General features: G+C 32.9%; 1 protein-coding gene across 4 annotated transcripts in view; it reads left to right on the top strand.

Annotated features, from left to right (window-relative positions):
* LOC128994629 (hornerin-like) overlaps nt 1-12,220 on the top strand; it is a 29,683-nt gene extending 17,463 nt beyond the window's left edge. For 3 of the 4 annotated variants that reach the window (XM_054419303.1, XM_054419302.1, XM_054419299.1), the window contains 13 exons: nt 231-386; nt 612-752; nt 1,152-1,307; nt 1,725-1,814; nt 2,072-2,227; nt 2,609-2,764; nt 3,990-4,094; nt 4,997-5,098; nt 7,311-7,412; nt 7,837-7,977; nt 8,354-8,497; nt 9,650-9,793; nt 10,893-12,220. In XM_054419303.1, coding sequence (XP_054275278.1) covers nt 231-386; nt 612-752; nt 1,152-1,307; nt 1,725-1,814; nt 2,072-2,227; nt 2,609-2,764; nt 3,990-4,094; nt 4,997-5,098; nt 7,311-7,412; nt 7,837-7,977; nt 8,354-8,497; nt 9,650-9,793; nt 10,893-11,956 — 2,657 coding nt within the window. In that variant the 3' untranslated portion in view covers nt 11,957-12,220. The remainder of the gene's footprint in view (nt 1-230; nt 387-611; nt 753-1,151; nt 1,308-1,724; nt 1,815-2,071; nt 2,228-2,608; nt 2,765-3,989; nt 4,095-4,996; nt 5,099-7,310; nt 7,413-7,836; nt 7,978-8,353; nt 8,498-9,649; nt 9,794-10,892) is intronic. The other variant, XM_054419300.1, reaches the window with a different exon arrangement.
* Nucleotides 12,221-16,219: the final 3,999 nt, after the last annotated feature.

Below are 16,219 nucleotides of genomic sequence, written 5' to 3'. Positions count from 1 at the left end.
AGATACTGCATGAGGTAATGCTACTTATGACTTAAAAATATGTTTATCCAACATTCATTACCATTCTCTTTCTAGACAAGAATACTACTAGAGAGAAACTGCTTGCAAGTGACACTCCAAATAAAAAAAAATAAATAAAAAATAAATTGAAGTAATGTTTGTTTGAAATTATTTTATTTTAGTTGCTTGCTAATTATTTAAAAACTAAAAGATTCACTATTTATTCGCAGCCCTTCATGGTCTAGTCAGTGCATTTGAAAACCAAAAGGAAGAGGCAGAAAACCTTCATGGCAAAGGAGAAAATCAAGGACCTAAGGGAAATAAAGAAAATAGTGATGTATCACAGAGTACCGATGCCAGAGAGAATGGGAAACCGGTACTTCCAGGTACGGTGGTGTAAAAAACAGGCACATGAGCCTTAGGAACAAACCAATGGATTTATAGACATTTAGAAAATTGTTGACATTCATAGATATTTTGGTAAAGTTTCCACAGCTAGTTACACAACTGAATTTTCTATTCTTGTTGGCATTGTTCCATTTTGACGTTGATTTGTTTAATCATAGACAAATATCCTAAACTAATGTCTAAAATCCAAAAACATTTTGTAGGATTTGGAGGAAGCCCTTCAGGAAAGGAGGGAAGCCAGGGACCCATTGGGAATGGAGAGGACAAAAGTATTACAAATAGTCAAACAGATCAGCCTAGTTCTATAACTGGGGATTTTGAACACAAAGAAGCCAAAACATCAGGTACGTTCGCCTTGTATAAAATTCCTGAACAAAACGAGATGTGATGGCATTTTAGCCTCCAGGAACTTCAGTTGAACTGTCGAAGGGATCAGCAACTCAATTTTTATTGTAATATCAGCAATACTTTTGTCTGTCCGGTGGCGATTGCTATTTCTTTGTTTTCAAATTTTAGATTGTACTTTTTTACTTACAAAAAAAGATACTGAATGAAAAAAAAATAATTTTGTCTTCAAAGATGTTATACAACAATCATTGTTATGCTGGTTTCTAGACAAGACTACTTATAATAAAAATTACTTGCATTTGTCAATCTCAATTTTAAAGCTATGTTAGTTTAAAATAATTTTATTTAAGTTAATTGCCAATTTAAAATCTTTAATATTTAATGTTTATTCGCAGCCCTTCATGGTGTACCCCATGAACCGTATAGTCAAAATAAAATGGTAGGAAGCTCTCTTAGCAAAGGAGAAGATCAAGGACCTAATGGAAAGAAAGAAAATAGTAAAATTTCACAGAATACCGGAACCGGAGGAATTGGGAAACCGATAGATCCAGGTACAGTAGTGTAAAAACATGTAAACAAGCCTTAGGAATAGACAATGGATTCTTACACACATAGGGAATTGTTGACATGCAAATTTTTTAACCACAAACGTTATATGATTTTGAACTTTTATTCTAAGCTCAAAAGATGCTTGGATAGTGATTTTTAAGACTGTTTCCACACCTTTTACTAATTTCTATTTATTAAATTCAAACAATTAGCTAGATGAGAAAAATTTCAATTTGTTTTAAAGAGATTTTCTATTTTATACAACAATAATAATTATTTTTCTTCCCGCACGATATTTTTGGTCTGTAATATTCGATAACAAATTTCAATCTCAAATAGGATGATCATGTTCATTTGAAATAATTTTACTGTAAACATTTCCCAAATACAAGATTAAAACGTTTGCTTTTCATTCTCAGCAATTGGTGGGACACCAATTCAAGGAACACGAACTAGTGGAGTTCAACCAATTGACGGAAATACACAAACATCTCTAATTACTGAAACAGGTAAGGTGAAAAGAGAATGAATTGTTAGACATCAATTCTGTTGGAAGATGACATAGCAAGCCTAATGACTGCATCCATGCAACAGTATACAGATCTTTCGATTCCAATTTACTATTTTAATTGACTATTACTACTGCCCTTACTATCATCATCACGAACATTTATAGATATTTTGGTAAAGTTTTCACAGCTTTTTTGTCTCTGGATATTTTTGTCTTTGGCCGTATCCATTATGATGTTGATTTGTTTATTCACAGACGAAAATCCCGAACTTATGTCTGATATCCTAAGACTATTGGGAGAATTTGACCACGATCCCAAAGGGAATGGAGACAAAAGGATTGCAAATGGACAAACAGATCACCTCGGTGCTAGCACTCCGGATGTTGAAAATATAGAAGCCAAAATAGCAGGTACGTTTGCCTCATTAGAAAAGGATTCTTTGGCAAAACAAGATGTGACGTCAAGCAGATATTTTAGCCTCCAGAAACTTCTGTTGAACCATCAACCTAATCTGATATTCAATGTTTACTCTAAACTAAACTAAAAACTTTTGATATTGCTATAGTAATTTGTTGTTTCTTTGTTTTTAAACTTTAAATGTTACCTTCTGCCTGAATAAGAAAAAAAATATACTGAATAAGAAAGTTCTAATTTTGTCTTTAAAAGATGTTATACAACAATCTTTACCACTTTGTTCCCTAGACAAAAATACTAAAGAGTTTGCATTATTTTGAACTTAGATTAGATTTAAATTATATTGAAAATCTATAAGATTCACTGTTTATTCGCAGCAATTCAAAATGTAATTAATGCATTGGAGGACCATAAGAAAAACGGAGGGAACTTTTTTAACAATGGAAAACATCAAGGACGTAATGGAAATAAAGAAAATGGTGAAATTTCACATAATACCAGAACCAGGGGTGTTGGGAAACCGTTACCTAGAGGTACAGTAGTGTAAAATACAAGTACACTAGCCTTAGGAATAGAAAATGGATTCTTAGACACAAACAGAGTTGTTGACATGCAAATTTGTTTTAACAACAAAAAGTTATATGATTTTCACTTTTTATTCTTGACTCAAAAATGCTTGGATAGCGATTTTTTTTACTGTTTACACACCTTTTACCAATTCCTATACGCTAAATTCAAACAAGCAACTAAACTAGAAAACTACTATTTTGTTTTAAAAATATACTATTTTCTACAACAATAATATCTTTATATTTTCTGGATTTTGTTTTCTTTATTTTTTTACCTGTGATAACTGCTTGCAAATCCCAATCCCTCATATTATGAAGTATTTAATTAATTTTAAATAATTCTACTGTATACATTTCCCAAATACAAGCCTTAGGGGTTCCCTTTTCGTTCGAAGCAATTTGTGGGACACCAATTCAAGAAGCACGAACTAGTTGAATTCCACCAAATGACCGAAATACACAAACGTCTCAGATTAGTAATACATGTAAGGTGGGAAGAGAATGGAATATTAGACATTAACTCTGTTGGAATCTGACATAGCAATCCTAATGACTGTATTCATCCAACAGGCTAATTTAACTTTACACAGATTAATTTGATTACAATTTACCCTGTTCATATGTCGGATAGCAGTTGTCTGTGCAGTGATTTTGAACCCCACACTGAAGCGCACGAAATGGGCTTGCTAATGTTTTAACGGTTATTCTCATAATTTAAAATATTATTGGGGTCCTTCATTTGCTAATTCTTTCATTAATATTGATGAAGTACCCTCTCGTCTCCCTAACCACTCCCGAACCCACCGTCGTTTCTTCTTGTTCTTGTTTTTTGCACAGATCACTTACGCAAATCCGCAGCAGACGTCTTAAATATCCCAAACATGACATTTTCCTCAGCACAGTAATTTATTCTACACAACCATCAAACTGAAGTAGCCGCTACAACTCGCCATGTGTGACTGGAAGTGTTTTTCAGCCTGCGAGTACAAGTGGTGACTATATAGTAGACTTATAGTGGCGAGTGTGTGACAGGGCCTTAAGTTCTATTCTAGTTTCCAACATGAATGGTAATGTCATAACATCCATCCTAACAGCCGTATGGCAACAAAGGGCTTTTAACAACTGGAGGAAATATTTGCCAGTTTATTTAGAAAGTTATAATTATTGTAAGAATGCATTTATCTTTTAGCAGGCTCCTTTAATTTGTGGATGAGCAAATTTCAAGAGTTCCAGATGGCAGACGGACATCCCACTAAGAGTAAAATATCCGGTTTCTTTGCAAAGAAGAAGAAAGGTAAGGATGTATTACTCTATGCTATTCTACAGCATGATGCCAAAGAATGTCGCTATTGTTATTTAATGAACCAGACTTTTCAAACACGCTACATATAGTTACATATCAATTCTGATTATTGAACTATATATTGAAATAATGGACAGAATAAATAGTTCTTTATCATATTTATACATCAGCTAATTTGGGTGTCGATATTTCTTAGAATATTTTATTCATTTTTATGAAGAAGTATTTACTATATTAGTTTACTGATAGTTATAGTGTATTATTTATTGCTTGAAGATGAAGTACGAAGAAGATTAACTATGGAAAATGTGAAAGTATAGTGTTGTGAAAATTTCACTTAATGTGTGTGAAGTGTTCATAAGTCATAAATATTATTATGTGAATCGTTCAAGTGTTAAAACCAATATTTTAATTAGAGGTTATAGTGTATGTTTACATAAACAAATCATTATATTTTTTTACTAGCTGGCTTGACATACGTCGTCTTGTCCTAATGTGGTTTTATGTCAAATGCTAGTTCATTTACAAGATGAGCTCGTTCGCATCGCTCAATTAAAAAAAATACTGAATTTTAATTATAATTTTCCTATTAAAGCCATAAAACAACGTAAAAAACAATAAAAACTGCCTGAACGATTTTGATTAAAAATTTAGTATGTAATAAGTCCTTTAAACTCCAAACAAAATGGTACAACTCCGCTGCTGTAAAATTACGGTTCAGTAGTGATAGCATCTTTTGTGATTTTCCCCGTCAAATATCAAAGTTACTCCCACTCGTTAAAAGGGTTATTGACAATGATAGGGTTATAAGGGTTAATGGGAAGTATTTGCCGGATTGCTAATAGAATTTATTTGGAAAGTTATAATGTACGAATGCATTCATGTGTTCGCAGGCTTCCTTTTGAGATTCTTGGAGAAACTCATCGAGATCGTGAAGGCAAGCAGTCTTCTTCCTACGAATGAAAAAGCCAGTCATATTTCGCAGATGAATAAAGGTAAGTCTGTATATTCTACACTATTATACTCGATGTTGCCAAAGAAGGTTACTCTTTTAATTAATTCACCAGACTTTCCGAACACGCTACAAACTTGAAAGCCTACAGTTATAATAAATACATATGTAGAAAAATTCCCTTGGGTCTTTATTCGATTATGATCAATGTGAACAACATGGCAAACCAACTAAATATAAAAAAATGCTTTTAACTTTTTGGCTTGTGAAATATGGGTTTGTTATCAATGCTTAGCAATTAATAGACAGTTTGAATGAAGGGTTAATGTGCTTCATAATTTTCCCCATTCCTATGTCTTTGATTTCTTTACTTTTACTTACTCAAGTCACATTGTAAGTAATCAAGAATTTATTTGAAATGGTTTTGCAAATCAAATTACTTTATACCAGCATTTTGATGTTCCACGATTTTGCTCTGTATGGTAGTACCCTATACGTTTGTAGCGTATTTTGAAGGTTCAGTATATTAATAAAAAATACTAATCTCTTCGAGGGAGGTCGTACACGAAGTCCAAAACCGCGTTCACAACATAGATACAACACTGTTTTAACAAAGGTTTAATAATAGGAAAAACCGCAAGCTCGATAACAAACTAAATGTTGACATCAGTTGACAGTTTTTTGCCACAACAGCTTTGTTTTTCACAAGAAGTTGTAAACATCTGTTTGCAGTATTGAGTTTGAGTCGCGTTTATGCCGTGGTTTGCTACAAAATGTTTAAAACATGTGCCATCAACATTTTGTCACAAGCTCTGTGGAAAATTAGGATGTGTGTGTTACAACCTTATTCCCGCTAAAATATCGTCCTCGGGCTCTGCCCAGAAGGCATTAAAAGGGTCGATGTAAAGATTGAAAATTAAATTTTCTTGATATATCTCCATGTCAATAATGAGGAAATACACGATGTTTATATTTTGACATTTCAATTACAAATCTGTGTATACGCTTTATTTCCAATACATACAGCTTATTAAAAGCTAAATACAATAATTTGTACAACTATGTGGTTGGTTAATGTATTTTAAGATTGTGGTAATTGACGATTAAATAATGTTTCATAAAATTCCTGTAACAACCTACATCCTTATATCGAATATTTTTAACTTACTGTCTTATTTGTATTTACATTGTACTTATATTGTCTTATTTAGTATTTAAAATTATTTTGACTTGTGTAAAGGGTTGTTTCATCCCTTATTTTTTATTATATTAATAAAAATACAAAAAATAATAAAAATGATTCTGAAACTTAAAAAATAATGCAGGATTAAAATCGATGTTTTTACAAAATGTTTTCGATTTATTGTGAACTACCCTTGAATTTCAAACTGTAATAATTAAAGTAATTTTTCAAGATATTTTTATGCTATTTGGTATACGAGGTATGAGGTAAGTACAATTTAGTTATACTATTATATTTAATACATTAACTTCCTGTGACCTTGAAAAGCAGACTTTTTTATTTATTAATGTTTTATAATGCAACAAATTTTTAGTTAGGCCTTTGTATAAATTAATTGTATGAAAAAGAAATATGTAAATATTTCAGAATGTATTTCAAAAGTAGAAGTAAAATGTAATATATATATATTTTTTATTTCTAAAATAACATTTTAATATCTTTTCAGACACAACTGAAACATGGCAATTTGTTTAACTAGCAGCAGTCATATCACAATCAAAATCAACATTATTAATTTTATCGTTTTTGATCCAGAAATATTAACAGAATCGTTTGTGATGTTGATGTGTGTGTGTAAGGGTGTGTACTGGTCTACATACCACAACCGTGGTCCGATTTTTATTACATCTGGGACGTGGGCCCATCCGTGGTCTCTCCAGGTTTCTTTCAATTTTTGAAAATATTCAATTTTAATTATGATTTTCCTATAAAAACCCATAAAACAACGTAAACTACGATAACAAACTGCTTGAACATTTTTTATTAATATTTAGTATGTTATAGTTATTTTTACTCCAAACACATAGGTACATCTCCATTGCTGTAAAATAACGGTTCAGAAGTGATTGTTACTATTGTGATTATCCCCATTAATATATCAAAGTTGATCCCACTGATACCCGTGATTATGGGGGTTATTGACAAGGTCAAGCTAATGGGTGGAAGTATTTGCCAGTTTGCTGATTCTCTTTTTCTGGAAGTCATTGAAAGAATGTATTGTATGTTTTCGCAGGCTCCTCGAAGATTTTCTTGAACAAGCACTCCCAGTTACCCATGACAGACAAACAAATTACTACGAGAAAATTACCCAGTCACAATTCGGTGGTGAATACAGGTAAGGCTATTATAATGTACACGCTATTATCATGTACGTTGACTAAAAGGTCACTTTTTGATTAATTCAACAGACTTATCGTACGAGCTTTTTTATTTAAGATTTAGCTTTTTTATTTTAATTTTATATATTCTATTATAATTTGGTTTACAATTTTTTTTACCTAGCAGACGCACAGGCAGCTTTTGCCAATGTCTGTAGATTTTCTTAAAATAAATCAAACTACTATACCTGTTGCTCGAAATCGAGCAATTTTCAAGTACCTGTATTGACGAACATTCATAGATATTTTGGTAAAGTTTTCACAGCTAGTTACACAAATAAATTTTCTATTGTTGTTGGCATTGTTCCATTGTGATGTTGATTTGTTTCATCATAGACAAATATCCCAAACTAATGTCTAAAATCCAAAGACATTTTGTAGGATTTGGAAGAATCCCTTCAGAAAATGAGAGAAGCGAAGGACCCAGTGGGATTGGAGAAGGCAAAAGTATTACAAATAGTCGAACAGATCAGCCTAGTGCTAGAACTGGGGATTTTAGACATAACGAAGCCAAAATATCAGGTACGTTCGCCTTGTAAAAATGGACTCCTTAACAAAACGAGATGTTACGGCATTAAAAGCCTCCAGAAACTTCAGATGAACTGTCGAAGGGAACAGAAATAAAATGTTTACTGTAATCTCAGCAATACTTTAGACTTTTCAGTGGCTATTGCTATTTCATTGTTTTCAAATTTTAATTTTACTTTTTTTCAACTTACAAAAAAAGATACTGAATGAGAAAATGTTACTTTTGTCTTGAAAAATGTTTATACAAGAATATTTATAAGAAAAATTACTTGCAAGTCTTAATTGCTATTTTAAAGTTATGTTAGTTTGAAACAATTTTATTTTAGTTACTTTCCAATTTAAAATCTAAAAATTCGCTGTTTGTTCGCAGCCTTCCATGAACCGGATGATCAAAATAAAATTGTAGAAAACTCTCTTAGCAAAGGAGAAAATCAAGGACCTAATGGAAATAAAGAAACTAGTGAAATTTCACAGAATACCGGAACCGGATGGATTGAGAAACCGGTACTTCCAGGTAAAGTATTGTAAAAACATGTACACGAGCCTTAGGAATAGACAATGGATTCTTAGACACATAGTGAATTGTTGACAGGCAGATTGTTTGAACAAAAAAATAATAATATGATTTTCACTATGTATTCTAAACCTCAAAAAATGTTTCGATAGCGAATCTTAAGACAGTTTACCAAACCTACCTTTTACCAATTTCAAAACAAAAAATATTTTTGTGGTTTTATATACGTTAAATTAAAACAAGGGACTAAAAATGAGAAAATGTTTATTTTGTTTAAAAAGATACTATTTTCTATAATTATCTTTCTTTTTCATAGACGATATTTTTGGCCTATGAAAACTGCTTGCAAAATTCAATCTCACATGGGAAGGTTAAGTTAATTTCAAATAACTCTACTGGTAACACTTCCCAAATGCAGTCTAAGAGGTTCACTTTTTGTTCGCGGCAATTGGTGGTACATTTGCTTTGAAATTTCAATGTAAACAAGAAGAACTGCCAAATTGCATATTTCACAATTTAAGACAGCTAATCCAATGAAATATATATGAATATAATTTATTATTATTATCATTATTATTATTATTATATTATATATATGATATATTATATTTATTATTATTATATATATTTTATATATATAAATTATATATATATATAATAGATAGGATGTTGGTTTGTTTATATGTTTGTTTATTTGGCTGTTATAATCCTAGACACCGCTGGACCGATGGCTTCAAAACTTGGTACATACGTGTAGAATTTCATGGAATAGGTTTACTCGTTTTTCACACCATCAATTTCGTGATCAATCCAAATGGCTCCGCCCCAGTGGCTCTGGAGTTTCCCCATGTTAACCTTATGAGTACTTATATTTAAATTGAATTAATGAATCTTAACAGCTATTTCAACTAAACAATTTGATTCTGTGATGTTCAATAGCATTAAAAAGTTAACAGGTTTACCAACAGGGTGCAGCACTATTATTTGTTAAAATATTTTACAACAGCTAATTTGTACCAAACAGAAACAGTAAGATGTGAGAAAAATTACCTACAAGTCTCAATCTCAATTTTAAAGTTATGTTAGTTTAAAATTATTTTATTTTAGATACTTTCCGATTTAAAATCTTAAAGATTCACTGTTTATTCGCAGCCCTCCATGAACCGGATGATCAAAATAAAATGGTAGAAAACTCTCTTAGCAAAGGTGAAAATCAAGGACCTAATGGAAATAAAGGAAATAGTGAAATTTCACAGAATACCGGAACCGGAGGGATTGGGAAACCGGTGCTTCCAGGTACAGTATTGTAAAAACATGTACACGCGCCTTAGAAATAGACAATGTATTCTTGACGTTTATACAACAATCATTATCATTAATGTGTATTATTTTTTCACTGTCGCTCATATACTGTTTTAACAATGTCATTGGCCTTGGTTCTTGGCTATGGTGTATCAAAAACGAGTTTGCTAACCAGAATTTACTTGGATTAGCTCTGTAAATTCACGCCACTTATCAAATAATACTCTATTCGATACTGAGTAAACTCATGTTTTTAGACTTCTACCAAAACGTTCACAGTGTAGTGCTTGGTGGCAACGTAGGCATTTACGAAAAAACGGGACCCATTTTCAAAACTGTCGTTTAACCACCCGAAATGGATGTGTATGTAACATTGTCGTTTAGAAAAGAGCGTAGGAAGTAATTCACTATTCTAATAAAGGGATATCTATATCCAATAACCAGAACTGCACAGTAAGCCTAAGTTTGAACTGTAAATATTAGACTTAGTTTTAAAATTGTTCCACAGTGAAACTTAATATTCCAATGATTTTTTATTCAGTAGTGTGGTGAAAAACATAGTTCAAACCTCAAGCAAAAGTGTTTTGCACGGTCTCGACCAATGGAGTGCTTGCACTTCAAACATAATAGTAAACATAACATGGTCTCGAACGTGCAAAATCGTACTTTCCATTCTTGATATAAAATATACTACAGCTGATGTCCTCAACTCCAGGTGATTCTTTTTTGCATTAATAAAAAAAAGTTATTGCTGCAACATTGTATTGAAAACAACATTTTCGTTGCTGTATGATATTTATTTGTGCACATCATAAAATACAGTTATTTGTACAGCTAGTGAGCATAGTGGTATTTTTTTAACGAGAGGCGCACAAGGTTGCCGGTCGTTTAGATTGTATCAAGATAAAAAAATACAGTTATGTATAACATTTAAAATGTGATTATCGATTTATTCTACTCATGGGCATTCACCTGTTGATTGTGAATAAACTAATTCTAATGACCGAAATGCATCTGTGTAGGAAAACTGTAGACAAAATGTGTTTTGTCCATCACCATTCATTTCCTCTAATGACCAATTGTGATGTTGCAGCGACTGTTTATGGAGACGACAAATGCGAGATTTGTCCATGGACTAGGTGCACACCCGGGGGGACGAGCCATTGGACAACCGTTAACATGGAGGACGACATAAGGACAATTATGTCTGACGACTTGGACAAGATGAAGCTTATCCCCATACTCGCTTTCCGCACGGAGAACGAAAGAAAAACACTCGCTGAGAAATACAGAGTAATCGAGAAAGTCAAACTGAGAAAGACAGTGCACGATAGAATCACGATAGGGAATAGGTTCCAGAAAACCATGGAGGACCTGGCAACACCCTTGGACGAGTTTTACGCCTATCAGTTGAATTATATACTGTTTACATTTCTCGAACCCAGGTTGACAAATCATCCTAGTTTCAGCATTGGAAAAACTTTCCCACAAAAGGTGGCAGCGCGGAAAATTTTGATACAGATAATCGTAACTCTTACACCTTGTCTTATGCAAAAAGTCAGAGAGTTTTATAAGGTACAGTATGGAGATTCACTAGAAAACGATATAAATGCAATTTTGTCAACGCATCAGACCCCTGAAAAAAATGGAATGGATGAAAAGTACATCAAATTCATCACGGACCTTATCAAACGTGAGTCATATATCGTGCGGGAGAACACACTGGATTCCGAACCAAACCAAGATGATCAACACCTTCTGTCAAACGCGCAATTCCTTCAACTTTCTCTTCCCGAAATGAAGAAATTTGTCGAAGAAAAGGGAGTTGATACCATAAAGGCACACCTCAAAGAAAACGATATGTTTGACGAAGAATTGCATACAACCATACTGGACATAGCGTTGAATCAACAGAAGTTTTTTGCTGATGAACTACGTAAAATGTTTTTAGAAAAACCATTTGACGACGTAAAATTTATAAATTTTATGAGAGGCCACTTTGGAACTGATCTAGGAGATATCCAAAAGGAATACGACGAAGAGAGTGTAAGAAAAAGAGAGGAAAACTTGTTTGAAGCGTTTGAACATACGGATACAACTAAAAAGCATTACTACAATGCTATTTACGCTCTTCTCACCGGCAAACTTTTAATGTAAAACACACCATTATAACCATTATTATAGTAATATCGTGTTTCTTACCGTTATTTAAGTCTTCAAAATGGATCAAACAATATAAAGTTCTGCAGTGTAAATAACAATTTTAAAGAAACTCCTGCGCCATTCTATACTAAAGAGGACGTCACCAAATCATTTTATTTCTTAAATAGTGTGTGTGAAATTTCGGATATTTCCATCAACTTTTAAAAATCAGAATGGTTTTCTTTCGATGAATTTAAGTAATTTCTCGTATTTGCTATATTGAACATTATTTGTGTTTGTAACTAATCATAAAAAACACAACATGTAACAATTAAAGGTAAATTTGAAATTTTTGTAAAATGTTATGTCTCCCATTTACTTCGAATAGTGTTAGACTTTAAATCTTATCGTGATATATAGAGGTTTTTAGTTGTACTTCATGTTGATGACGTTTTAGACTGTTAATTTTGATTTAACAGGATTTTCTTTTACTGTAGGGTAGCCTTTATTTTACGATTTTTGTTTGGTATTTATTTCTTCTGATTTCGCTTACTCTAAAACTATCAATGTTTAAATTATTGTTGTTATAACTAAAGAGTGTACTGTATAATATACACTTAAAAATATTTCATTGTTTTGAAAAGCAATTCCTGTTGATATTTTTACTCGACGTGCTAATGGACACATATGAGTAACAAGTATATTTCTTACGTCAATTTTGGAATCAGCTTCAATTAACACCATTAGCCTCACAGTATAACTAATTTCTGCATCAAATAGAAGTTCTAAACCCGTGGAAATAAATCCAGCCTGTAAAAATCTATTTTCACTATAATTTGCATATGAACTTTCAAAAATGTAATGTAGGCCTTATGGGTTGCCATGCCACCATGTACTGTTTTGCACGCACATAAACACACGTTACTCATGTTCATACAGATCAAAAGAAAAGAGCATTTGGATAAATATCATTCAGCATAGTATACTAAAAGAAAAATAACCAGGTCTATGTTTCGAGGTGGGATTTACGAGAAGTAAACACGGTAAAATACATAATTTGTTTTCAGTGTCCACCAAAAACACAACAAAATAAGTTTACATACGGAAATTACAACGCCCATTATCAATAGGTCAATAAAAAACTAATTAAATTATGTGGTCTTACAATATAGTGTTTCCAGTTATGATGTCTTTTTACGGGTTTCTACCATATCTCTGGACATTTAAATAATCTGACTGAACTGTCAATAGTAGTTTACGCAACGATTGCGTAAAGTTAGTGTTAACGACACGAGTAGAAAATTTAAGGTACGAGCCTTGGCGAGTGCCTTAAAAACTTCTATGAGTGTCGTTAACACTATTTACGCGAGTTGCGTACACTACTTTACCTACGACAGTGTTTTAATTACCAAAAATAACTACCCATAACTTCTAAGAAAGGTTATGTTTTCTTTCATAACCTCTCATTGCCAATGACAGTGATGCAACGAAACGTTGAACCAAACACTAATTGCACCACTCAACAATTAAATTGGCGTGAACAGCTGATTAGTTGAAGTTCGAAACATTACAATTTTACTTCTTCGCTCTCAATCCTTGAACGTCATTGGTCCGTTACCCGTGTTGTTATGAGTAAAACCTTGTGTTGGTTAGTCTATGGTAAAACTATGCTGTTATGGAAGTAAACAATGCTGGTATGAGAAACTTTTCAATTCTAAGAACTGAACTGAAACGGCTACTTTAAAAAATGGTCGTAGGTAAAAGATTTAACATAATTGTTGTGTACTCTATGTCAATAATGAATAACGAATTGGACATATAATATGTTGCGTGGGGAATTCACGAGAAGATAAAATGAGGTCTTACACGAAAGCTGAAAAAGTATATATTTTAACCATGTTAATTGTAAATGTAATGTGACCCTTCTTAGATTTCCATTTCTTATTGCGAGTGTACAGTATTCAAGTGTAAACTTATTTTGAGGCCCAAGAGAAAACTCAAAGGGTCAAAAATAAACTTTTTACTTTTTAAAACCCACTTGAGGAGATTTATTAGTCAATGTTAATTTACTTGTTGGGGAAATAAATTTACTGTAGCCTGTAATGGGTTGATGGGGGTTGATAATTAAGTAATGAAGTAGACGAATTAATAAATAAATAATAATTGAACATAAACAAATGAACAAATGTTATGGCTAGGCGCTCACAACGTTTACGTGAGAAGAAAAAACAACCTTGAAAACGCCACACGTTTATATTGATTGGTGCGGCGAAACGTCGGAGCTGAGAACTTTAGTCTGTGATTTTATATTAAGTTTTATTTTTATTTTTGTATTTTTTATCATTGTGTATGTGCAATGAACTGTGATATGTGATATGTCAAGAACTGTGTTCTCCTGATTTCAATAAGGTGAGGGATGCCCAAAAATATTTATCATACTGAAATAAACAGATGATTAATGGTAGGAATAATAATTATATAAATAATCAATATTTAATTCAAAATGGACGTTTTAGTTAAGTGACACGGTGGATAACTTATGAGTAAATGGTAAACTTACGACTACGATCGCCAATCCGGTTCTTATTGGTTGATAGTAGTACTATTCTATGACGTCATGGCCACATTCTGAGGTATCCCAAAAGATTGTTACCTCAAAACGGACATTTTCCGTTTTCGATGTGTTCTCCTATTTACTAGGTTGCACCGACGCGCACGCTCAAAGACGAAGCTGGAGAGAGTTCGAACAGGAGGAGATCAGGCACTGGGGCAAGATGATTCCTGACCACAAACGACAAAAGGTAAGATATGAAGAGAAGGCTGAAGAAATGGAATACCTTTTCAGACTAATCAGAAGACAGTGCAGCAGATCAACCAGTCTATAAGATAGGTAGTGCGATAAGAAGGAAAAGACTTTCGCAGAGAAGAGAAGAAATACTTGTACTACCCCAGAAGAAGACGACAAAGAGTAAAAACGGTCTAGGTTGAAGATTGTTTAAATCGATTAGAGGTTTCAGGGGGGATAACTGTCTTGTTATGCAAAACTGGTTATTGAGTTTATTCAACCAACCACGGGATGAGGCAGATGGGCGACTAATGTGTATAGTCGTGATTTTCTACAACTCCACCATCGAGTTGTCCACCGTCACTCGCGGGAATATCGAATAGGCTATTATCGAGACGTGCGACATTGAAACTAGCATATATCTATATAATTCCGGTCAGTGTCCAACGGAAGGTGTTCAGCCTCTCACTTCCCATCATCACTCAACTCCAGACTCCATAGTGGTGGAAGGAGCTCCACTCCACTCATTAAAATTAGATGTTTATTTAATTGTATAATAATATAATTGTATAAAGATTTAAAATGGTGTTTTAATTTTAGCGAATTTCCCATATAGGGAATAAGCTATTACCGTAGGTCTCATGGTAAGACCTAGACCCGGGACCGATTTACTTTTTCGTTTTGAGGTCCCCAGAGGCCAAAAACACCATCCGTTCAAATTCATATATATATATATATATATATTTATATATGTGTCCGTTAGCGCGATAACTCGAGCAAAAATGATCCGATTTTGATGAAATTTGGTACAAAAGTGTAAACCTATGTTCATTCGAACGAGTTCGCGAACCAGCATGATCGGACCATGGGAACAGGGGTTTATGGGGGGTTTTATGGGGTAAAAATAGGTTTTTCCCATTTTTGACCCTAAAAACTTAAGATTTAGCAATTTCTTTCCAAATCATTTTGTAGAGCTTAAAAAAACAAATAATTTAGTATATTGAAGCGCTGTTGTATGCCTAACGGTCACGGAGAAAATTAAAAAAAAAAGGTAATTTAAAATTCCCATGTTATTCTTATGGAGAAAATGAAAACTGTTGTAATTTACTTGTTTATGGATATAATGTTGATAAAATTTGGCAAATTTATTTATTTCATCCTATACTATTGACATATTGTCAAAAAACACTTTTTACCTTCCCCGTAGCAGCAAACCTAAGCACTCGTTAAATCTAATGTTATTTAAATTGGAAATATATAACTTATGTTTTATTTATGGAAATATTTTAGTAAAAATGTAATCAGACAAATTGAAATTTGCTTAGTCTGCAGGTTTGCTGCGGCGGGGGTATTTTTTTTTAATGGCTAATATTGAAAATCTTTGAACATCTGCCATTGTGCGCAGGATCTTTTGAAGTGCGGTTGGCGGCATTTTATTCTACTAAAAACGACCTTTCATTTGATGTGCATACTGACCTATGCTTCCATTTAAG

The sequence above is a fragment of the Macrosteles quadrilineatus genome, unplaced genomic scaffold (assembly GCF_028750875.1).
Source record: "Macrosteles quadrilineatus isolate MER2022 unplaced genomic scaffold, UCM_ALF_1.0 Scaffold_5__1_contigs__length_97177068, whole genome shotgun sequence".
Classification (NCBI taxonomy): Eukaryota; Metazoa; Arthropoda; class Insecta; order Hemiptera; family Cicadellidae; genus Macrosteles; species Macrosteles quadrilineatus.
This window is presented reverse-complemented; position numbering and strand designations above follow the sequence as displayed.